This window comes from Pongo pygmaeus, chromosome 3 (genome assembly GCF_028885625.2).
Source record: "Pongo pygmaeus isolate AG05252 chromosome 3, NHGRI_mPonPyg2-v2.0_pri, whole genome shotgun sequence".
Taxonomy (NCBI): domain Eukaryota; kingdom Metazoa; phylum Chordata; class Mammalia; order Primates; family Hominidae; genus Pongo; species Pongo pygmaeus.
The window spans coordinates 6,880,947-6,905,977 of NC_072376.2; the positions used below are offsets into that span (position 1 = coordinate 6,880,947).

At 47.6% G+C, this 25,031-nt stretch overlaps 1 protein-coding gene across 3 annotated transcripts in view; it reads left to right on the forward strand.

The window, feature by feature from the left end:
- Nucleotides 1–25,031, forward strand: part of C3H4orf50 (chromosome 3 C4orf50 homolog) — a 96,141-nt gene that overhangs the window by 24,881 nt on the left and 46,229 nt on the right. For all 3 annotated transcript variants that reach the window (XR_008502051.1, XM_054484762.1, XM_054484763.1), the window contains 5 exons: nucleotides 5,278–5,407; nucleotides 6,803–6,930; nucleotides 8,913–11,381; nucleotides 19,371–19,535; nucleotides 23,772–23,828. Coding sequence is in view for 2 of the 3 variants with exons in the window: in XM_054484762.1 (XP_054340737.1) it covers nucleotides 5,278–5,407; nucleotides 6,803–6,930; nucleotides 8,913–11,381; nucleotides 19,371–19,535; nucleotides 23,772–23,828 (2,949 nt within the window). In the remaining variant the exon portion in view is untranslated. The remainder of the gene's footprint in view (nucleotides 1–5,277; nucleotides 5,408–6,802; nucleotides 6,931–8,912; nucleotides 11,382–19,370; nucleotides 19,536–23,771; nucleotides 23,829–25,031) is intronic.

Consider the following 25,031-nt stretch of genomic DNA (forward strand, 5'->3'; position numbering starts at 1 on the left):
CCCATGGTGACATGAGCCACCTCTGGTGGCCCTGATGTTCACTGTGCCCAGATGCCCACCCCCTCAGCTGTGTGTCCCTCATCATCAAAAACTGGTTCACTTTAGCTCTATTCCCAGTCCCTGGCCACCAGCTGTGAAATGCTTGATGAGTGAGTGCCTTGATGTATCGGTGAAGTTATTTGCTGCACTGCCCACGGGAAAAGGAAGCTTCTGGCTGAATGGACTGCTTCACAGTGGCAATGCTGGGAAGTGAGGCATAGAAATGGGGAAATGGTGGGGAGGGTCTAGTCCCAGAGATGTGTGCCACAGATAGAAAATCATCACGAAAGCTGACTTTCATCAGCTTTTGGAGTGCTTATTGCCTGCCCAGCGTGGTAATGTGTTGCGTTCCCCACAATAAGCTTATGAGGTGGTAGAGTTATTGATTCTCATTTTGCAGAGGAGAACACGGAGGAAGGGAGGTAAAGTCACTTGCCCAAGGAAGTGGAAGCAGCAGTATCTGAAAGGAGGCACAGGCTTGGCCCCACCTGCAGTGACCCCTTGGCTATGTCTGATGTGCTCTGGGAGCCATGGTGTGAACTATGGCAAGGAAAGTCATCATAAAAGTGTGTTTCCTTTGCTTCATATTCACAAAGCACTTTCCTAAACAGGAACTCATGGACTCTGCAAGGTAGCCGGGGCAGTTCCCTGTCTACAAACCTGTAGTCTGGAGGATTCCCGTAACTTGCCTGGGGTCATATGCTTCCTCCTGAGGTCACATGTTTTAGAGCAAGTTACTTGGAACCTTGATCCCCAGAGAAACGGGCCACTGCAAGGACAAACCCTGATGTGGGGAGGAGTTTGGGGACAGGGTTTCTGCTCAGGGTAAAAGGAAGTAAGAACCATTCATAGTTGGCAAGACAAATGTGGTTTATCTGCAGATGGGTCTGAATGCTTTCCCGTGAGTGTGCACTGGGCACCTGCCATGTCCCAGGCGCAGTGAGCCAGGCATGCACCTTGCCCTCCAAAAGCTTATAGAAGAGACAGACACAGGTGCAAACCATGACACTACAATGATGCTACGGCAGAGGGCGGCACAGGGCTATGCCTGGCCTGGAGGGTCCCAGAGATGCTCATGCAGAGAGATGAAAAGCCAGGCTCTTAAAAAGTCCTTGTCCACTGTCATCCCGAGCTGAGATCACGATCCAATGTCAGGGGCTTTAGGAGTTACTGGATGATCCCGCCAGCCTCTGTGCCCTGGCAGTGTGCGTAGAGTGACCCCTGGTGGCAGCTACATGAATCTCTTTGTTGTTGGGTGAGTTGCAGGCGGCCTTGCTCACTGCTTGCTTTTGTGCAGAACAGCATATTACACATTTGTTTCTCACTCCAGCAGCAAGCAAGAGCTTTTAAAAAAACAGTGTTAATAATGTCAAAAAATAAAACAGGCAAAAGGGATGAACATGCAAATAATATAAAAGGAAGTACAAAATGGCCAGTGGTCTTAATAAAAAAATATGGACAGCTCCATTAGTTAAAAAATAACGCCAGTGAGAAAAACCTCAGGATCCCATTTTCTTCTGTACATCTGTCAAAGCTTAAAAGGGCCTGCAGCCATGTGGTGTTTGAACTATCAGGAGTATAAATGAACATATCCCTTTGGAAGGGCTGTCAAGCAGTACGTATTAAATGCCTTTAAAAAAGATTTGTGCCTGCATCTCAGCCATTTGACTTCCACGAATATATCCAAAAAGTGATCGGAGGGTGCAGAAGAGTCATGTACAGTCATGTTTATCTCAGCTCTGCTTATAGTTGGTAAAAATTTGAAACAACCCAACTGCCCAATAAGAGGGAATTTATTTGATCTGGAACTATCTCCCTTTTTTCCTCTCCCTTATAGCAGAGAATATTAGTTAGCTATAAAAACCACACTGCAGAAGATCCTGTAGAGAAATGATCCTTCTATATCATTAAATACAAAATTCACAAAGTAAAAATTTACATTTTGTATAAATAGAACTTTCGTAATGTCTATGCATAGGAAAATGTCTATGCATAGAAAAAAGCCCAGAAGGGCCTCTAGCACGTTCGTGTTTATGCCTGGATATCCTGATATTTCTCATTTTCTTCTTTTTGCTTATAATTGCACATGAAAGCTGAGTCCAGACTAAGTTACAGGCAAATGTTTTCTTGAGGGTTGAAATGTAGGATGGACTGATAGAGCAGGCAGGGAGAGACAAAGTTCCAGATCAGGTTTAGAAACCTGAGCTCTGCTCCCGTTCTCCCGTCGACTTACTGTGTGACCTTGGGCAAGTGACTCACCCTCTCTGAATACTGTCTTCATCAGTTGTGACATGAAGGGGTAAACTAGACAATGGGCAATGTTTCAGTACAGCGTTGTCTTCTAGGTTGTGTCCACTGGATGTCACCTCCTCAAGGCAGGGATCTAGGTATGTTTATACATGGCCGTGTCCCCAGCTCCAGAACAGGGCCTGCCACATAGTAGATGCTCAGCGAGCATTTGTTGAATTGCATTGAAGTCAGCCTGGGTATGATAACAATCCAAAAAATACACCACCAGTAACCATTTCTACCTTCTGAGCTATGGAGTGGCCTCCACGCTGCCTCCCCAGCCTCTTCCTTTTTCTATTTATCTAGTCCTTCCTCTTCCTTCGACTTCTCTCTCTTCCTGCTTTCACTTTGAATTTCTGTCTCTTCCTTTCCCTATCCTATTCCCTCTCCTTTTCCTTTGTCATTCACCTTCTTTCACTTCCTTTCTTTGATGCCTTCTTTCTCTCTTTCATTTTCTCTTTTCTCTCTCACTCCAATGATGATTTTAAGCAGCTGACAAAGTGTGCAATTCTGGTTGAGTGGGAACCAAATGGATGAAGACAAGAGGCAGCTGAATGGGACCGTGAGAACGTGGGACAGCTGCAGCAGCCAGCCAGGCCCTCTGGGTGCAGGCAGGTGGCCGTCGGGACAGGATGCTGCTGCCCAGGCCCTCAGGGTTAATAGGTTTGGGTTGATGCTCCTGCACTGGTTCTTGTTTAAAGATTCTGGGTGACTCCATGTTATGGCCAGTGCTGAGGCCCCTGGCCTATGAGAAGAAATGGACAAGACCCAAACCATCATACAGATCAACAGGGGGCCAACAACCCAGAGTAGGAGGAGATGAAGGCCAAAGAAGGCCTCGTTAAGGATTGGCCTTTAAGCAGGTCCCAGAAGGGGAGGAGGGTGGGAAGAGAGGTCCAGACAGTGTGCAAAGGCTCTGAGGTGTGGGGAGAAGAGTTCCTTCCAGGAGCACAGACGTGGGTGGGAGTAGCAGGGTGGAGGTGGGGGCAGTGAGGCCGGCGGGGGTTTCTCTTTCAGTGTAACAGGAAGCGTAGAAGGATGAGAAGCAGGGAGCAACCAGATCCAGTTTCCATTTTAGTGCCATCGCTGGAGGCTGAGCGGTGCGTGGAAGGGAGGGGCCAGGAGCAAGAAGCAGAGAAGGCTTTGCCTGCAGCAGGCAAGCGATCAACGCCCCTCCCAAGAAGGATGCACCAGCCAGGTGGCAGGAACAGCATATGGGAAGGTGCAGAGGCCGGGGAGAGCACGGACACACTGGGGCAGGCAAGCAGGTTGCTGTGAGGGGAAGCTGGTGCAAAGCTGCAGAGGTGGGAACAAGGCGCCCAGTCAGCAATGACAGCCCGTAGATGGGCACCAGCACCTAATTTCAGCATTCGTGCTGACCCTGTAGCCAGAGAGGAGCCAAGGGGAGCCAAGGGAAGCCTGGGTGATCAGCGAGTCTCCCTGGTAGCTGGAAGAAGAACCTGAAGGAGACAGGAGGACCAGCCAGGAGTCAGACGCTGGGTCTGCTGAGAGAAGGTGAGGACCTGGGGAGCAAGTGAGAAGGGGACAGGGCACTTACCTGTTCACTTCTGTTTCCTCCTGGCCTAGAGCCACACCTGGCACACAGTAGGAGCCTAATAAATGTTTTCTGAATGAATGCACTCGTAAATCTAAAACATCTGCTTTTCCTCGGGTTCTATCTGTCCACCCAATGATGAAACATTTATTAAGCACCTACTGTATACAGGCTAGGGTGAGGGTGCAGACAAAATGAAGCCAAGTTCTCTTCCTAAAGGAGCCCACAGTCCAGTGGAGTAGTAGGTAGGTGAGCCAGCCAACAGCGCCAGGCTGGAGTACTGCAGTGGAAGCAGCCAGGACTGTGGGAACCCAGAGGAGACCTGTGCCCAGCCCCTCATGGGGGGTGGGTGACAGCTGAGTTTTTTTTTTTTTTTTTTTTTTTTTTTTTTGCCGGTCCCACACCTCTACCCTGTAGCGGGGGGAAGGAGCTGCCTCTGAATTATCCTGATCTGCAGCAGGGCGGCAGCTGGGGAAGCTTCAAGCTGTGGAGAAGTCCAGGGGACAGGGTGCTGCCAAGGTAACGGCAGTCACATTTGGAGCTTATTGACAGTTGAAGGACAGGACGGTCCAAACCCCCTGGGCAGACACCCTCCTCCCTGGGTGGGACATGGAAAGAACCTCTGCACAGGAAGGGTGCCTTCTTCCAGGATGCCCTGGACTGTGTTCAGGGTGACTCACTGCCCCCGCCCAGGGAGGAGGCTCTGGACCCCTGCACAGGAAAGGTGGAGCTGGGAGCCTTTGGTGCTCTTTAGGGTGGCAGTCCTTAACCTTTTTGGCACCAGGGACTGACTGGTTTCATGGAAGACATTTTTTCCATGGGCAGGGGGTGCAGGGGGATAGTTTCATGGTGAAACTGTTCCACCTCAGATCATCAGGCATTAGTTAGATTTTCATAAGGAGCACCCAACCTAGATCCCTCGCTTACGCAGTTCACAATAGGGTTCGCGCTTCTATGAGAATCAAATGCCGTTGCTGACCTGACAGGAGGTGGAGCTCAGGTGGTAATGCCTGCTCGCCCGCTGCTCACCTCCTGCCGTACGGCCCAGGTCCTAACAGGCCACGGACTGTACCAGTCTGGTCCATGACCCTGCTTTAGGGGATCTGGGTGCTTCTTGGCTGGACAGACACACTCCTCCGAGGACTGAATGCTGCCCTCGTTGTCTGTGGACAGGAGTCCGAGTGACAAGAGGGGGCAGTTTGGCCTGGTGAACCAAAAGCACAAGGCTGGGGCTGTGCTGCCAGGCTGTGAGCTCTCTGCCCTCTGAGCCTCAGTTTCCTCAACTATGGAAGGGACTCAAGCTCCCTGCTGGGGAGGGGCCCCTGGGGATGGGCTTGGAGTGTACACTTCAGCCAGGACACTGATGGCTCCTGACTTCCTCTGTCTTCCTCCAGGACCCTCTGGGCTGTGTTCAGGATGACTCACTGCCCCTGCCCAGGGAGGAGGCCCTGGATCCCTGCAGAAGCCAAGACTGGCAGAGCTCCCAGCGGTCCGATGATGCCCCCGGACAAAGGGCCCCAGCAGGTGCGCAGGTACCGTGGTGCGTGGAGGACGGGTCCCGGGCAGCACCCACCGAAGGGCTAGCTTGCTTCCTCCTCATCATGTCCCAATGACGCAGGGGGAGGGGGTGGTCCTCCCTCTCTACAGACAAGAATCGAGGCTCAGAGAGATAGGGTCCCTCTCTCAGGGTCACACAGCTGCTGCAGGTGGGATCAGAGTACGCAACTTCCACCAGGGGCCTTTGGCTCGGGCTCAGCTGAACACAGGCTCACACCCTTGGCCCTCGGGAGGGTGCCAGCCAGGGGGCCTCACAGGCCAGCAGGTTGGCAGCAGGGACATGCTTTCACAGATGTCCATATGATGGCCAGGAGCCGCCCTGTGCCCCTACTTCCCAGGTGAAACCTCCAGTGTGAAGCAGTGAGAATCGCACTTGGCAGGTCTGGAAGCTGCTGGGGCTTAGAAGCCTCTTGTCCCTGATGTGAACCAATATCTCTCTCTCGTTTTTGTTTATTTGTTTATTTTTATTTTTTTTTTGAGATGAAGTCTCACTCTGTCACCTAGGCTGGAGTACAGTTGTGCGATCTCGGCTTGCTGCAACCTCAAGCTCCCGGGTTCAAGCTATTCTCCTGCCTCAGCCTCCCAAGTAGCTGGGATTACAGGCTCCCACCACCATACCTGGCTAACTTTTGTATTTTTAGTAGAGACAGGGTTTTGCCATGTTGGCCATGCTGGTCGCGAACTCCTGGCCTTATGTGATCCGTCTGCCTCAGCCTCCTAGAGTGCTGGGATTACAGGCATGAGCCACTGCACCCGGCTTGAGCCAATATCTCATAACAGCCTCAGCCATGGCTTCCAGAGCCCCTGCACTCAGAGAGCCTGACAGCCATGGCAGCCAACTGGGCATCTGTGGTTTATTTCCAGCCCTCCAACCCCAAGGGCTATTAGGGATGGCATTATCCCGCATATGTGTAGCACAGTGGTGCTGCTGACTGATGCAGCCAGCGTTCTCCCTTTATCTCATTTCTGGGGAGCAGAGCTGCCACGTCGACCCAGGTCAGATGTATCCTCATGCCAGCTGTGCAGAGCTGGGGTGAGGCTCATACCCTGTTTGACAGATGAGGATGCTGAGGCTTAGAAAGGTTTGGTGGATTTTGTCCCATGTAGGAGTCTGTGGGCCGCAGAGGTGGCATGGAGCCCTGGGGTCTCTGCCCACCTGCTGTTGGTGGTTTCACATCTCTGAGCCTCAGCTTCCTCCCCTGACCGAGGTGCTGGTGGTCATCAGGCTGCCTTTGGGAGGCTAACAGTCGGGGGTGGGGCGGTGCCATCTTACCCAAGCCCAGGGGACGTGGTCCCTAGAGGCAATCATGGCAGAACCCCTGGGAGCAGTTTTGTAACCCCCAGGGTCTTGTTGCTTTCCAGGCCCGTCCCTGGAGGGTCCCTGCACCTGGAGCTGCATCAGGCCTGGACAGGCCTCTTCTGTTTTGGCTCCAGGCCCAGAGACCACAAGCGAGCTCCCCAGAGACCTGGCGGGATCCAACCGTGAACAGGTGAGGCCGGAGGCTTTCTGCGCATGTGTGCAGTGCCCCTGGGTCCCCTCAGCCCTGCCTCGTGCAGGCTATGTGACCACCCGCAGGAGGTGAGAGGGGTAAAGAAGCTCCAGGTCTGGAAGAACATTCTGGAAGTAGTTGAGAGAGATTTGAGGAAATGAAACATCCTGAGACCTTGATGGGGCGTGGGGAGGAAGGGGGTTAACTGGGTGCCAGGCCTGGGCTGCCACGGAACAAGCTTCATCTCATTGACACCTCCTGACACCCGCAAGGCATTGCTGCCACCTCTGCTCTGGAGAGGAGATGAGACTCCAAGGGCTGCTGTGACTCCCCAAGGCCCCCAGCTTGGAGGTGGACCCCGAGATCCAGGCTCGATGGCCCACACTGCCCCATGCTGGCCCTGAGGGTCAGGAGCCTGTGTCCCGGCTCACCTCCCGTGGCTCACTCTGAGGCTGAGGCAGTCGTAGCCTTTCTCCACTTCCATTTTCTCATCCATGAGGAACAGAGCTGTGCTGGGACCTGCAAGCCCGGCTGTGGTTGTGTGGTTCTAAATAGAGAGGCCCTCCATCATCTCTTCATTCATTCACGTCCTGCTCACGATGCATCTCTTATTTTTGTTGTTGGACGTCACATCCCCATATGCCTCACTCCTCACCGCCCCCTTCCCTTGAAGCCCAGGGAAATGTCTTAGAACACAGAGGTGCTCCATTTGACAGGTGAGGTGGCTGAGGCTCCAGCAGGTTAAGGAACTTGCTCAAGGTCACACCCAGGATGGAAGCCAGGTCTCTAGGTCTGTACCTTTCTGGGGCAAGTGCTCTTTACTCTGTGGGCAGCTGGGACAGTGCCTTGGTGTCTGGATTGAAGGACATTGCAGACAAAGGCAAAGACAACAGAGGATGGGGTGCTGCCATCCTCTGTTCAGGGAGCAGCTTCAGGGAGCAGGGATGCGGTGGCCCCTCCAGGCAGGGGCAGCACTCCTGGCCTTCAAGCCCCCTCTGCCTGAAGGGGCTCTGCTGCTGGTATGTCAACCTCCAAAGGCTCAGAGTCCCTCTGTCCTTTGAGATGCTCCCTCTGTCCTTCTCATCTGTGTCTTAGACCTGCTGAGCCTCTCCCAGCTATTCTAGGGGCTCCACTGAGAACCGCCTGCAGCCTGCCAGGTCTGGGAGCAGCCCATGGGGACTCACAGTGAGCCTAGCTCAAGGCAAATTTCATCCTCAGGCCTCCCTCAGCCCAGTCGGGGCCTCTGCTGTGAGCTGGGCTCCTCCTCTCTGGATAAACACGTTGAATAAGTGAAGATAAAAATACATTAAAAATATCGAGGAAACACCTCCTATGTGCCCAGCACTGTTCTAGGCCCAGGAGTTGAACAAAGATGAAGTCCTGTCCTCAGGGAGTGGACAGCCTGCACCAGCTGCATCCATGAGAGCCTTCTGCAGCACTGCTCACAGTCTGCATCTGCGCTGCCCAAGACGGTAGCCACGAGCCACACGGGGCTAGTGCCACAGTAGAACTGAACGTTAACCTTGATTTGATTACTTTACATTTTAGGAGCTCCATGTGGCCCATGACTAGTGGATTGGACGGGGCAGAGCTATAGGGGGAGTTAGATGATATAGACAGAAATATATAATATGGTGTGAGGACATGGAGGGTACTGTGGGAGAAGATGACGTGGGGTAGATGGCCCGAGAGTGGGGGAGGGCGGTCAGGGAGGGCCTTTTCAAGGAAGTCACATTTGCGTTGAGATGTGAATGGAGCCAGGCAGTGAGCCATGAGGGCATCTGGGGGAAGGACATTCTGGGCAGAGCGAAGAGCATGTGCAAAGGCCCTAGGGCGGTACCAGCTGTGTCCTGTGTGGGAAAGAGCTTGTCCCCTGTGCAGCTGGTGAAGAAACACGGAGAACCCCAGGAGGTGAGTGGAGGTGGGGGTGCTGAATGGAGGAAGGGGCTGTTTCACACCTCATCTTCTCTCTCCATTCATAGCTTCCTCTGGTAGAGCCCAGCTTGGATGAACAGATTCTTCTCCTGGTGTGTGGCTGCCCACCAGGGGAGTGCTTGGACGAGTCACTCCTCCCCATGGACCTGGCCTGGATTTCAGAGAATCTAGCAGCTGACCCGGCTGCAGAGGCCTTTCTCCTGGTGCAGACGTCTGCACTCCCTCTCTGGGGGCCGGCTGGGGACTCCACTTCTTGGCGACCACTGCTGCTCCAGGAGTTTCCCTCAGATGGACAACAAACCCAAGAAGAGTTGGCCACCAGGTGCCCGCCTCCTCCTAAAGCCACAGGACACCCCGGCTGGGATTGTCACCAAGCAAGAGGCTGCGGTGCCTCCCTCTTCCACGAGGCCCCCTACATTTCAAATCACCGATTTCCAAAAAAACACCCCAAGGATCTGAAAGACACTTGGAACAATGGAGGAAGAAGCCTGGTGGGGAGAACTGAAGAGGGGGAGGCAAGGGTGACTTTGGGCAGGAAGGGGAAAAACCTTGGTGACAAGCACCAGCTGAGTCAGGAAAGCCATCAGAACTTGGAGAATGGAGCTGGAGCCGCTGATGGCATGCAGGACCAGAATGGGGCTTCAGAGACCAAGGCCACCGCCTGCCGCCCTGGGACCCGGCAGGAGTTTTTGATGCCTCTTCTACAGGGGGAGGCCTCAGTATCAGAGGAGGATCCCGAATCCCTGAACAGGAGGGAAAGGGTGGAAGGATATGTCTGGGGTCTCCGAGGAGGACTGTCATCAGAGAAGGAGGAAGTGGCACCCCCAGCCACCTACTGCAGGGCTCAAGAGACCATAGAGCCGTGGCCAACAGACAGTCAGCTTGTCACAGGGAGACGCAGAGCCATTGGGAGGACAGCTAGGGGCAAGGAGGAAAACCAGGTGTGGCTTGGAAATGCTCTGCTTCTGCAAGGAGGAAGCCCGGAGGATGAAGGGCTAGAGGAGGAGGACGAGGTGCCACATCAAGAAGCATCCAGTCCGAGGTGCAGGGGTGCGCCCGAGGAGCCTGACTCCCAGAAACATGAGAGCAAGGAAATGCTTTTCTTCGCGGGAGAGACAGGTTTGCCACTGTTTCCCAGATTTGTCTTATCAGCTGACAGGGGCGAACCCACTGGTCATGGTCATCCACAGGCTGTAAGCAAAGGACACGACAGGTGTGCACTCACAATCAATGAGCTTGCACAGGAGGTGGAGGCTTGTTTCCAGCAGCTGTCCACCCTGCAGCCGGGCAGCGGGGGCTGGCAGCGCTCAGCCTCTGAGTGCGGGGGAGAGAACTGGAGCTTTGCTCGGAAGTGGTACAGTGGTGGGGAGAGAGCTCACTCTCAGCAGGTTTGGGGAAATCAGGGTATTTGTTCTGACGAAGAAGTAAAGTCTAAAGAGAGTGGTGAAGGTGATAAGCCAGGAAAGACCATGGCCCTGGGCACCAGCAAAGTTCCTGGTAACCCAGGGACACTGCCTGATCGGGATGAAGGCAGCCCAAACCCTCCACCGGGGCCCGCTGAGCCCTGGGGTGCCCTCAAGAGAGTGAGGAGCAGGTTTCGTCAGCTCATTTCTGGATTGAAGAAACAGAGAAGCCAGATTTTACACGACAACATCAAACTTCACAGAGACCAAGAGAGGTTCCATGAAAGAGTGTGCACCCTTGAAAGAGAGAGAGAGAGAGAGGTGACAAAAATATCCAGGCTCGAGCGGGATAACTGCAGGCTGGTAGAGGACATCTCTCAGTTAAAGAAAGAACTGGACCAATATTTACAGGCCATCTCTGACCTTGAAGACTGCAGTGGGAAGAGTTACAGCAAAATTTTGGAGCTTGAAGAGGAAAATGAAAAACTGAAAGGGAATCTGGGCCAACTCCAGAAAGCCACATCTGAGAGTATCAGGAAATCCAAAGACACGATGGAACAAGTCACCCTGGAAAACTGGAAGCTCCAGAGGCTGATCTCGGAGCTTGGCGTCAGTTATAAAGAGCTGATAAAGGATATCGTGCTAGGAATAGAAGACATGATCCGGGCCTTAAGCAGGGAGAACGAGCACCTTCTACGCAGGGTCCATGTCTTGGAGAGGGAAGTCACCTTGCAGAGGAGCATGGATCAGGGGCGTTTGGTGAAGGGAAGGGAGCACCTCCAGGGAAAAGCCAAGATGCACGCTGTAGACAAAGAGGTGCAGGTGACTCCACTCACAGGACAGCTGCTTTCAAGAGCCTGTGGGCCACCCTTGGAGAAGGAAATGAGTCTGGCTGCAGGGCAGACAGGACCTTCCACAGGCACCGGGAATTCCAGACGCGGTGCTGATTCTCCCCCTCCATCGCTGGTCTGGAGAAACACTGGTGTAGCCAATGCCCTGCAAGGAAATGTCAGTGGAGCAGGAGTGAAAGAAGCACATTTGGAGAAAGAGAAGAGGCCCAGGTGTTCTGTGGCTCAGGGGCAAGCTCTGAGGTCCCCGAGCAATGGCCCCACGGTAGGTTGGGTCTGCATATCTGCTTACTCATCACACATGACTCTGTTCCAGGGGCCACCCCATTCACTTATGCAATTCACCAGAGTCCTGTGAGGGAGATACAATCATCCTCCCGACTTACCAGATGAGAGGAGGTTGGTACAAAGAAAACAGAGAAATGCAGTCACTGCAGTCACACAGCCAGTGAGGGATGGAACAGGGACTCGCACCTGGGTGCTCTGATCCCGGGATCTCTGTTCCCACCTGCCATGGGAGATTCAAGCCTGCCCCTCTTCTTAGACTCCAGCAGGGCACCCAGGGGGTGTTCACACTTTAAGATCACACCTTGCATTTTCCAACCCTGGGGTTTTTCAAGTGGCCCAAGTACTAATTCTGTACATTGGGTCTTGAAAGTTGCAATGAAAAGAACAACGGACTGTAGAGCATGATAAAACCGGGTTCCAACCCGGCTCTGTGCTTGCAGAGCTGTGACTTTTAGGCCACACGCAGACTTCTCTGAGTCACTCTCCTCACCTGTGGACAGTTCTTGACTGTTGGGAGTCCTGGGATAAGACACTCGTAATGTTCCTATGGTGGACTTCACCGTGTGTAGGATATTTAGCGTTGACACCCTGGCATTCATTCATTCCATCTTCTGTCTGTTTCTCCCTCCCATCTCGCTCCACCCTCTCTCTCCCCTTTCCCCTCTCTGTGTCTCCTTCTCTGTCTCTCCATCTTTCTGTCTCTTGCTCTCCCCCTCCTGCCTCCTTTTCCCTCTTTCTCTCTTTGTCTCTCTCTTCCTTCTTTCTTTTCTCTCTTTCCTCCCCACCCCCAACAATTTTATCAATCATTTCAAAGAATCTGTTTTTAGTTTTATTGATTTTATTTATTGTTTGTATTTTATTTATTGGTTTCTTCTTAGATCTTTACTGTATTCCTTTTTTTTTTTTTTTTTTTTTTGAGACAGAGTCTTACTCTGTCACCCAGGCTGGAGTGCAGTGGCGGGATCTCGGCTCACTGTAACCTCCACCTCCCAGGGTCAAGCAGTTCTCCTGCCTCAGCCTCCCAAGTAGCTGGGGCCACAGGCACATGCTGCCATGCCTGGCTAATTTTTTGTATTTTAGTAGAGATGGGGTTTCCCCATGTTGCCCAGGCTGGTCTCGAACTCCTGAGCTCAGGCAATCTGCCCACCCTAGGCCTCCCAAAGTGCTAGGATTACAGGCGTGAGCCACCGTGCCAGGCCTCATTATATTCTTTCTTCCACTTTTTTTAAATTTAATTTGCTGTTCTTTTTCTTGCTTCTTGTGTTGAAAACTTAGGTCATTGATTTTCAGCTGTTCTTCTTTTGCAATCTATGCAATTAAAGCTATAAATTTCTCTCTAAGCATCCCACACATTTTGAGATGAAGTCTGTTCAGTTCAAAATAGTTTCTAAGGATTAGAGGTAAGGAATATGTATTGCCTATCTACTATGTGCCAGGAAATTTATATATTATCATTTATTCCTCAAAATTGCCTCAAAATGACATTGTTAGGGCCAGGCGCGGTGGCTCACGCCTATAATCCCAGCACTTTGAGAGGCCAAGGAGGGCGGATCATGAGGTCAGGAGTTCAAGGCCAGCCTGGCCAATATGGTGAAACCCCATCTCTACTAAAAATACAAAAATTAGCTGGGTGTGGTGGCATGCCCCTGTAGTCCCAGCTGCTTGGGAGGCTGAGGCAGGAGAATTGCTTGAACCTGACAGGCAGAGGTTGCAGTGAGCCAAGATTGTGCCACTGCACTCCAGCCTGGGCAACAGAGTGAGACTCTGTCTCAAAAAAAAAAAATGACATTGTTATAGCTAGCCCTATTTTATTGATTTAGGAATTAAAGTCCAAGAGGATGAAATAAAAACAAGCAACAACAACAACAACAACAACAAACCTAAAATAGCTTCTAATTTCTATTATGATTTCTTCTTTGACCCATGGGTTATTTAGAAATATGTTGCTTAATTTCTAAGCATCTCTGGAGTTTTTCAGTTATACATTTGTCCTTGATTTCTAATTTTATTTCATTGCTGCCAGAAAGTATACAGTATATTATTTTAGTCTTCTAAAATTTGTTGAGACTTGTTTTATTGACCGGGTTATAGTCTATGACCAACAGTATATCCCACATGGCCTTGTAAAGAATGAACGTTGTTTGATTGTTGTATATCAATTAGGCCAAGCTGGTTAATTGTCCTAACCAAATCTCTTCTATCTTTGCTGATATGTTGTCTGTTTGTTTTGTCATTAACCAAGACATGTTTTAAAATCTTCCACTCTGAGTGTGCATTTGTGTATTTCTGTTTTTAGTTATGTTATTTAAAAATCTATACATTATAATGTTCTTTCATTTTTATTTATTTATTTATTTTTGAGACGGTGTCTCACTCTGTCACCCAGGCTGGAGTGCAGTAGTGTGATCTCAGCCCACTGCAACCTTTGCCTCCCGGGTTCAAGTGACTCTCCTGCCTCAACCTCCCAAGTAGCTGAGACTACTGGCACCCACCATCACGCCCAGCTAATTTTTGTATTTTTTAGTAGAGGTGTGGTTTCACCACGTTGGCCAGGCTGGTATCAAACTCCTGACCTCAGGTGATCCACTGGCCTCAGCCACCCAAAGTGCTGGGATTATAGGTGTGAGCCACTGTGCCCAGCCAATTTATTTTATTTATTTACTATTTTTTCTATTTGTCTCATCTATTCTGTTTTCTTTTATTCTTTCTTTCCTCCCTTTGTTTTTGGTATTAATTATATTTTGTTATTTATTTTTCTTCTCCATTAGCTTATGTTTTAGTATTATTCTTTTAGTTGTTACCCTCGGCATTTCAAAAATGTATCTAGTAATTATTTAAATTTACTTTAAATTAGTTTTTTTACCATGTCCCAATTAATACAAAAATTTTTCAATAGTTTAACTTCATTTAATCTCTTTTTACTTTTTATTATTTATTTTTGTTATATATTACTCCTAGATAGAATAAATCTTATAAGTCACTGTTATTTTAAGCAATCATATCTTTTTCATTTACCCATATCGTTACATGTTCTTGTGCTGTTCATTCTTTCCGAGTCTTCTGTGGCTCTGATTTCCTTTTGCCTTAAGAACTGTGGGATTTTTTGTAGTGAGAATTTTCTGGTGATTAATTTTCTCATATTTCTTTTTATGAAAACAATTTTTTAACCTTCATTAAATTTTTTTTCATCCCATTGGATTCTGAATTTTAGGTAGCCAGGTATTTTGCTCTTTTGGCTCTTTAAAGAACTCATTCCATTGTCTTCTGCCTCTCATAGTTTCTGTCCAGAAATCCATCATAATTGTCATTGTTTTTCTCCCTCACTCCCCCTGAAATAAATGTGTTGTTTTATCTCTGACTGCTTTTATAATTTCCTATTTATCTTTGAGTTTTGGCAGTTTCACTATAATGTGCCTAGATATGGTTTTATTTGTTTTTGTCCTGCTTGTTTTTATTTTTTTGGTTTTTTTTTAGCTTCTTGAACTTGTGTATTTATGTCTTTTCTGTCAGACTTAGAAAATTCTTGATCATTATTTCTTCAAATATTTCATTCTGTTCTATTTTTCTTTCCTCTCCTAGAAATTCAGACTTTTTGGCTTTATTTCACATCTTTCAAAAATCCTGTATCAGTTTTAAAAAATGTGTGTTTCTGTTTGGATTTTCTATTGACCTCTCTTTTAGTTCACTAATCCTGTATTTCCACCGTGTCCCATCTTCTGTTAAATCTATTCAATGAGTTCTTAATTTCATTTATTGTATTTTGCAGTTCTAGATTATCAATTTTATTCTTTTAAAATGAGATTCTGGTTCTCTGTTGAAATAGTCCATCTGTACATCCATTTTCTTTATTTTTCCTATGTTTTAAAAAATATATAGATCATAATTATTTTGAAGACCTTGAGGGGTTTTGTTTTGTTTTGTTTTGTTTTTGCTGCTAACACCAATATTTGGATCATCTCTTTGCCTGCTCCTATTGACTATTTTGTTTATTGGTGAACAGTCACATTTTTCTGCTTCTTCATGTCTAGGAATTTCAAAAACTTTTATGTTGGACATTGTGTATAATATTTTATGAAGATTCCTGATTATTGTCTTTCTTCAAAGAATGTTGAGTGAATTTTATTCTGGCAGATAGTTGCATGATCAGCAGATCATCTTATTCTTGTGTAGGCCTATTTAAGTTTTGCCCTCAGACCTAGTAGGGCTTGATATTACTCCTAAGGTGAGGCCCTTGCTCTTAGGGCATGACCTCTCTGTGATATCAGCTGAGTTTCACAGCATTCACCAAGTGCTCTCCATTTTGGCTTTGCCAGAACTCTACCATCTTCTCAGAAGTGTGTGACCTGTGACATCTCTTCACCAATTAACCTCCAAGCTGCTGTTCTTTGCAAGGCTTAGAGTCTTCTACTGTGTCACATAGCTTATGATTCAGCCAAGGACCCAAGGGGCATTTCTAGGACAGTATTTGGACTTTTATTCTCTGTAGCTATCTCTTCCCTGTTACTTTGTCCCACAAACGCCAGCAGTCTTAGCATCCTTAAACTCCAAGCTCTATTTCTCCATCTAGCAGGACTACCACTTTCAGCTTGGGCTCTATTTTCAGGACTATTGTTTGGAAAATGTTTCAGAGAGAACCCCAGGGAAAATGTGGAGCCTACCTTGTTGTGCAGGCTTTTTCTTAAGGATTGTGGCCCTGCACCAGTCATTTTCCAATGCCTGCAAAGCATTACTTGTATATATTCTCCCCAGATTTTATAGTTGTCCAGTACCAGTGAATAGGAATGTGAAAACCTGAGGAGTTGAATGTTGAGCTGAGATTTTGAAGGTTAGAAAAGAGCAGTGAGGAAGAGCATTCCAGGTAGGGAGAAAAGCGAGTGGCCAGGCCTTGAGGCAGGACGGAGGCTGGCTTATTGGAAAAACAGAAAATAGCCAGCATGGCTGGATTCCAATGGCAAGGAGGGGTGTAGTGTGAGATGAGGTTGGAGAAGCTGTCACAAGGCAGGTTGCAGAAGGCTTGCAGGCTCTTGTTTGGATCTTTTCTAGATGAGGTAGGAAGCCATCAGAGGGTTTCAAGCAGAATGATGTGACCCAGTTTATACTGTGAAAAGATCTGTCTCCTCTGAGAATGATGGTCTGGGTGGATTGAAGGAGAACAGTTGAGAGGAGCTGGTGGCTGGATAGCCAAGAGGTGACACTGGGGTTGAGGAATTTGGAGTGAAAACTGGAGCTGGAGTCCATGGGACTTGGTGATGGACTGGAAGTCACCAACACCTGATGTGTTACTCTTTGACCTAAAACCCTCTGTGGCTTCCTACTGCACTGGGCATGAGATCCAAACTTCCTACAGTGAGCAGTGCTCTGGCCCCTGAGACCCTCGGGAGCTTCCACTGTTGCTGCTTATACCCCCAGCCTCCACACTCCATGCTGCCACCTCTGCCCTCATTCTTCACCTTCTTCATCCACCCTTCCCTGCACCCGGCTTTCTCCTCTAGGTCTCCTGTTGGGGGGCCTCTCCTCCAGAAAGCTTTCCCCCACCCCCAGGCTGGGTTCTGTGTAGAGACAAGTCAGAGCCAACTCATGTGTGTCTCCTCCCAACTCATGTGTGTCTCCTCCCAACTCTGCCTTCAGTAATACCATTTTGGTAGCTTGCAGTCAGTCATGGTGGGAATATCCACACTATGGAAACTGGCAAATGCTACAAATTTGTACTGTCCCCCCAACCCAGAATGTGGTTGTTGTACAGTTGCCACCCCCCAACTGGATGATGTCTCTGTTCAGTGCCCCCTTCAGGTCGTCACAGCCTCCTGGCTTCCCTTTATCAGGCTGTATTGAATGTTGAACTATCCGCCTGTCATTCTGCACACCAGCCTGAGCTCCTGGAGGGCAGTGTCACCACCGCCCACCTCAGGCCAGCGTACACCCTGCACATGTGCTCATGATGTCTGCTAGACAGCAGGAGACTCTCTGGGCAGCTCACAGGGCTGCTGTGTGGGGTGGTCCCATGGGACAGCAGGCTGGCCCCACCCGCACAGCCATTCTCTTTAGAGGAAACTTGGGTGCTCTCTGAGGACCCATGGGACAAAGCTCTGGTCCAAGTCACTGCCAGAGGAGGGAGGTAGAGGAGGCAACGTACTTCCCAGAAAGGCCAAGTTGTTTTGAAGTCTTGAAGCTGAATTTTACGGGACCATTCGGAGCACCCATCTGTTCTTAACAGGGCCCAGCCTATGCATCTCAGGCCCATGTGGTGTATATTTCTATTAATTTAAAAAAAAAAAATCTTCTGCTATTGTATATTTTATTATGAGAGATGCCCCAGCAGCCCTAGAGTCACCTGAATTCTTCCTTCTCCTCCTCTTCTCCCTTGTCTCTTTTTCCCAAGCAGGGTAGCTTGGGTTCCCCCTCCTACCTACCCCTGCTAGGTCGGGATGAGTTTTGGGGGCCTTACAATTCCCAGGGAAGCTGCCTTAAAGGAAAAGGGAACTGCCATCACAAGGGGGAAGGGTGTTTGAGAAGTGTTTGAGTTTCTAGGCTCCTAAATCTTCACAAACGGAACTTTTAGCAGTGCTGTTCCCTTCTAAGTCTGCCTTAGTAGCATGAACCAAGAGCTTAAAGATGCTCATGTCGGGCCAGGCGTGGTGGCTCATACCTGTAATCATAGCACTTTGGGAGGCTGAGGCGGGTGGATCACCTGAGGTCAGGAGTTCGAGACCAGCCTGACTAACATGGAGAAACCCCATCTCTATTAAAAGTACAAAATTAGCCAGGTGTGGTGGCACATATCTGTAATCCCAGCTACTTAGGAGGCTGAGGCAGGAGAATCGCTTGAACCTGGGAGGCGGAGGTTGTGGTGAGCTAAGATCATGCCATTGCTCTCCAGCCTGGACAACAAAAGCGAAACTCCATCGAAAAAAAAAAAGACACTCACGTTGTTGACCCAGAAATACCCCCTAATGATCTCAGGGAAAGCATCAGAGGTATGACCAAGTATTTAGGTACAAGGGCCTTTGTCACAGTTCCAATTATAACAGCAAGATGTTAGAATAATCCGAGTGTTCAGCACAGCCACAGGAGGCTGCGTATACACTAATAACAGCATTTTCAACATTATTTGGTAATATGGAAAAACGCCCAGGACACGGTGTTAAGGGAGAAAAGCAGAAAACAAAAGAAATATATTATATTTTAAATTGTATATAGAAAAATATGTGTTAGTATGTATGTTTATGTATGCTTGTGTCTATGTATGTATGTGAGTTATTTAAAAAAATAAGAATTTAGACTTCAAAACCATTTGGGGGCAGTAGCACCTCTCCCATTTTGCCACACTTCCCACAATGCAAAGCCAGCCTGTTCCCTCTCACTGTCCTTCCTCCCAGAAATTCCCTTTGGCATCTGAATGAAACCCACTAATCTCACGTTAGATCCAAGAAGAGTGACAGGCAATTGTGTATTCATTTAAGAAAAGTGCCTATGGGAGATATAGTATCTTCTGTTTCATATAAATATATTATGCTTTAGCATAATAAGCATCTCATAATTTGATTGGAACATTCAATTTCACTCTTCACACTGTTTCAGTATAACAGTGACTGGCATCTATTACAGCAGATTCTGGAATGCCACCCCACTGCACATATTTTTGAAGCTAATATTCCAGGCTGTTATTCTGGGACTCTCCAGGCCCTCCCCAACGCCCTCCTCCAGAAACCAAGCAGAACCACCCACTCCTATACATACACATGTCGAGGGGCTTAGCAGGAAGTCTGCAGAAAATCTATGGATAACAAAGGTTCTGCAGGATAATCGGATTGGGAGTGATTTCCGCTACCTTCTAAAACTTACTATAAGAGAAATGTAAGCAAGAAAAAAAAAACTAAGGGGTGGGGAAACAGGTACAGTTTGTTGGCTAAGGCAAATTGCTTGGAAGATAACCTAAACATTTCATTCAAATCTGTGATTTCCGCAGCTCCGGGACTCAGAGGCCGAGGTTACTGAGGAGGATCCCAGGCTGCGTGCCCAGCAGCTCCATCACCGGGTGCTGACCCTGCAGTGCCAGCTCAGGGACCAGGGTGCTGCCCACCAGGCGTCTCTGGATGAGGCCACCCGCCTCCAGGAGGAGCTCCAGGCCAAGGTGTGGGAAGTGCTTTCTTTCTCCTCTTGTCAGCCAGGGCTCCCACACCCCTGGGCGTTTTGGGAGTGAACAAGGATTTGCTGAGGTCTCCCTGACCCAGCCAGTTGGGAGCAGGTACTGGATTTTTAAAGTATAAGACAGTACCAGGAAAAAACAAAAACAAAAAACACAGGCTCTATGATTGCTTCCCTGTTAAATTTTAAAAATGCACATATGTGGTTTCTTTAAAAAGTCAAGCAGGCTTACAGTGTCATATAAATAAAAGTCAAAGCCCTTCCTCTGTCGGAGGGAAGTGGGTGTGACTACGACACAGTGGTGCAGATGGAAACCTATACAGGTACCAGAATTGCACGGAACTTAACACGCAGATGCACACGTGTAAAACTGGAGAGATCTGAAAAAGATCAGTGAATTGTGGCCATTTCAATTCCTGGTTGTGACATGACACTATAGTTTTGCAAAATATTCCCACTGGGGGAAACTGGGCAAAATGTACAAGGTGCACTCCAGCCCAGGCGACAGAGCAAGACCCTGTCTCTAAAAAACATGTACAAGAAGGCTCTCTGTATTATTTCTTACAACTGTCTGCAAATCTTAATCATCTAAAATATAAAAGCTTTCCTTCTCCTCAACCTCAACATTTTCTGACTTCCAACATTTTTTCAACTCTATCTACCCACTTTCTGAATGTGTGTGTATGTGTACATGTTCGAAATTATACTGTACAAAACTATGCTGCATCTTCATTTTCTCATTTAATTAAGAATCTTGTGGTATTTTCATATCAACACATGCAAAGTGACTTCATTCCTTTAAAATTGTGTGTATTATGTCATCATGAGGCCAAATCATAACTTATTTAATCAATTTTTCTGTTTGTGGAAATTCAAGTTGTTTCCATTTCTTTGCATTACAAACACAGCTCCAATGAACATTTTTCTCTCTCTCGGCATATACTTCTGCTGTATATCTAAATGGCAAATTTCTAGCAAAAGAAAGGATATATAAATCATTAACTGTGATAGGTAATGGCAAGTAACCCTCCAAAATGATAGCATCATTTATACTCCCACCAAGAAGAAATGAGTCTACTCATTTGCCCATAACTTGTTATCCCAAATGTTAGCAACTTTACAATTTTTGGGCAAGTCAATGGATGAAAAATACAGCCTCAGCATTACAGTATAATTTCTAACTCTTCTCCCATGTGTTCTTTGTGAGATCAAAGCGTGTTATATGTAGGGTTTTATGTTCATTTTCCCATGTTGCTGCATAGTCCTTATACGTATGATTATTTGACTGTGTAGTAATCTATGATTGTTTGTCTATGATTGTTTGTGTAGGAATCTATTAGGTGGATGTGGTTTCCTTAACTATTCCCCAATTGTTGCATCTAGAGCTATTTCTATGAACTTACACATAACTGTTTATATATAACAGTTCAGAGAACTGGGACTACTGGCTCCAAAGGTGGCAATATTGTTGATTCTTAGCTATATATCACAAATTGCTTTCCAAAGTAGTGGTATCCACTTCCATGCCACCAGCAATAAATGAGTGTGTCTCGTTCACCGTGTCTTCAACCAACACAAGAGCTAGTATTGCTTTTTTCTCTTATCTGTCACTGGCCTGTGGGGAGGGGGTGTGTGTGGAAACTTCAGTTACACATGAATTAGACTTTAAGTATACTTTAAATTATTTTCATTCTTTTTTCTTTCTGCTCGGTTTCAATATTTCCTTCAAATCTCTCTTCCAGCTAAATAGTACTCTTTGGATGAATCTAATTTGCTCTTAAACTCACTTTAGTTCTTAATTTCAGTTAGTCTATTTTGCAGGTGGAGAATTTCCCTATGATTCTTTTTTTTGTAGTTCTCAGTTTTATGATGAAATTTTTGTAATGTAATTTCTGAACATCTCAATTGCAGTTGCTTTAAAGAGGAAGAGTGTCTCTGATCACTTCATTTTGTTCTCACCAGAAGTGTAGGAAGGTTCCAACTTCTCATCCTCACTAACATTTGCTACTAGCTGTCTTTTTTATCATAGACATCATAGTTAGTGGGAGATTGTCTCTCATTGGTTTTGAGCTGTATTTTCTGATGACTAATAATGTGGAACATCTTTTCATGTGCTTGTGGGTCATCTGTATGTCTTATTTGAAGAAGAGTTTATTCAGATTCTTCCCATTTTTCTAATAGGGTTAATTGACTCTCTTTTTGTTGAGTTGTGAGAGTTCCATTTATGTTCTAGATAGAAGTCCTTTATTAGATATATGATTTGCAAATATTTCCTCCAATTCTGTAGGTTATCTTTTTAATTTCTTCTCGTTCACTTTTTGATTGCAAATGCCCAACACTTATCTCACTGTGGCATATTTATGTTATTTCCTAAACTGAAGCAGACAGAAGGTTTAATCCAAGCCTGCATATATGATTGAGTGCCTTTTGAATATAAGACAGTCTGCTTAAAGCTGGAATTTTACTCTTTGAATATATTAGGAATGGTGTGCCAAAACAGATATATGGAAATATTCATTGAAATCTTGTTTGTAAAACAAAGAAACAGAACTAATATAAATTTCCATAAATAAGGAACTGGTTAAATCAATTTTGTTTTGACTTTGTAATTAAATAACATGCAAGATTTTAAAAGAATGAGGTCAGTTTCTATGTGTTAATATGAAAATAACATCAAAATTTTTGTATCACATACAAACTGATCTCATTCTTTTAAAATATTGCATATTATTTAATTATGAAGCAAGATGCAAGACCTTTTGCACAGTATAATTTCATATACACACGTTCTGATCCATATGGGTATGTTGGTTAGAAGAGGTTGGGAGTGAGGAAGAGGTTTGTGGCTTTTTATTTGATTTTTTTAACTGACTGCAAAGGGACTGAGAGAGTTAGAAGAACTCACACAACACCTGTTTTGTTGTATCTTACGGGTCCAGAATTCAGACAGGACTCGGCTAGGCTGTTCCGCCCTCCAGGAGATCAGTGGGCATGACTCAGTGGTATCCAGCTGGATGCCAGGCTCGGCTGGGGGAGTCCCCGGCAGCCTCACTCACGTCCTGGCCCCTCTGCAGGGTGGCGGAAGGCAGCCCCCACTGGTGCCTTCCCTTTTTTCTGTCATGTCTCATGGTCTCCCCAGTGGGCACTTGGAATTCTTAAATCCTGGCTCAGAAACAGAAGAGACCCAAAGTGGAAGCTGCCAGTCCTCTTCAAGGCCGGGCCCACAAAGGCCCCAGGGCCACTTCCACTGCGTTCTATGTGTCAAGGTATCTCAGGCCAGCCCAGATCTGAGGGAAGGGGATAGGAACCCCCTCCACGGGGAGCAGTCTCAAATAATCTGTGTCCAGCTTTCATCTGCGCCTAATAGTAACATTAGTTTATTGATCACTGACAGGTGCCAGGGCTTGATCTAAGCACTTTACATGAATGGGTTCACTGAATCCTCACTACAGTTCTCACCAGCGGGTGGCACTCATATGAGCCCCCTTCACAGATGAGAAGACTGAGGCAGAGAGAGTGTCTTGCACAAGATCTCAGTTCCAGCGACGGGCTGAGCCGGGATTAGGACCCCTGCTGTCTGGCTCAGGAACTTGTATGTTTATCACAAGACCAGAAAACTGCCGGGCTGCTTGGAGACTCAGAAGAGGGCTTGGAGCTGGCCCCAGCCACTGCAGCTGGGCAGAGCTGATTCTTTTTTTTTTTTTTTTTTTTTTTTTTTTCCAAGACAGAGCCTCGCTCTGTCGCCCAGGCTGGAGCACAGTGGCGCAATCTCAGCTCACTGCAAGCTCCGCCTCCCGGGTTTACGCTGTTCTCCTGCCTCAGCCTCCTGAGTAGCTGGGACTACAGGCGCCCACCACCACGCCTGGCTAATTTGGTTTTTTTGTATTTTTTTTAGTAGAGATGGGGTTTCACCGTGTTAGCCAGGATGGTCTCGATCTCCTGACCTCGTGATCCGCCCACCTCGGCCTCCCAAAGTGCTGGGATTACAGGCGTGGGCCACTGCGCCCGGCCGAGCTGATTCTTGAGTATTCAGAACATCTGTCCTCCCCTGATCCTGCCAGGCAGGTGGTGGGAAAGGCCCCTGTTCCCGGCACTGAGTCCCCATAAGGGTAAAGAGGGCAGGCAACTGCCAGCTGTTCTGAGCCCGGCTTGCCTGGGGAAGCTCTGGACAGTGGTAAGTGATGGTGCAAGTGTTGTCAAAAAAATGTCGCTTTTATTTCAGCTTGAAGAACTTCAGAAAAAGCAACATGAAGCAAAGTTGGCAGTGACTCCCCTGAAGGTAATATGTTCATAAAATCAATATGAAATGCCTCTTTCAAAACAAAAGAGAGTTTAGTATTTTTCCTATTAGACATGTAATCCACCTGTACTGTATAAAAGTCTGGATAGGGCCAGGCAAGGTGGCTCACACCTGTAATCCCAGCACTTTGGGAGGCTGAGGCGGGTGGATTGCTTGAGCTCAGGAGTTTGAGACCCACCTGGGCAACATGGCAAAATCCCATCTCTACAGAAAATACAAAAATTAGCCAGGTGTGGTGGCATGCGTCTATAGTCCCAGTTACTTGGGAGGGCTGAGCAGGGAGGACTGCTTGAACCCAGGAGGTCAAGGCTGCAGTGAGCCGAGATCATGTCACTGCTCTCCAGCTTGGGCAACAGAGTGAGACCTTGACTCAAAACAAAACAAAATAAAACAAAACAAAAAAACTGCAAAGAAGAATGAAGGAGACAGAAAGCAGCAGCCCCTGCTTGCACATGGCATTTCCATGTCTTTTCCTCCAGTACGTTTCCCATGTGTTTGAGAGCCTACGATGCCTGTACGTTTGCCTCCTGCTATTCCCACTTGATGGGGCGACCTAGGAGGTGGGTCCCAGCCTTTGAGGCTGCACTATTCATGCTGGGGTGAAGTGCGAGAGGCCTTGGTCCATAAAATCACCACCCCTGTGCTCTGTGCTCAAGCCCCTTCCTTTCTATCGCTGTCTCTTTTGTATCATTAATTGTATACAAACACTGTGATGTACTTTTTTTTTGTTTTTCGAGATGGAGTGTCACTCTGTCGCCCAGGCTGGAGTGCAATGGTGCGATGTTGGCTAACTGTAACCTCTGCCTCCCGGGTTCCAGTGATTCTCCTGTCTCAGCCTCCCAAGTAGCTGGGATTACAGGCGTGTGCCACCACACTCCGCTAATTTTTCTGTTTTTAGTAGAGACAGGGTTTCACTATGTTGGCCAGGGTGGTCTCGAACTCCTGACCTCAGGTGATCCACCCCTGCTTGGCCTCCGAAAGTGCTGGGATTACAGGCATGAGCCACCGTACCTGGCCAATGTACAGGTTTTCTCAGAAAGGTTTTCTCCACGTATCTAGACATTTATGTTTAAGATCAATTCCTGGAAATGTCATTACTCACCCATGGGGTTTAATATATGCTTTGCTAGCAGGACACAGTATTTGGTCAAGGTAACACATTTCATCTTGAACATGGGCCTG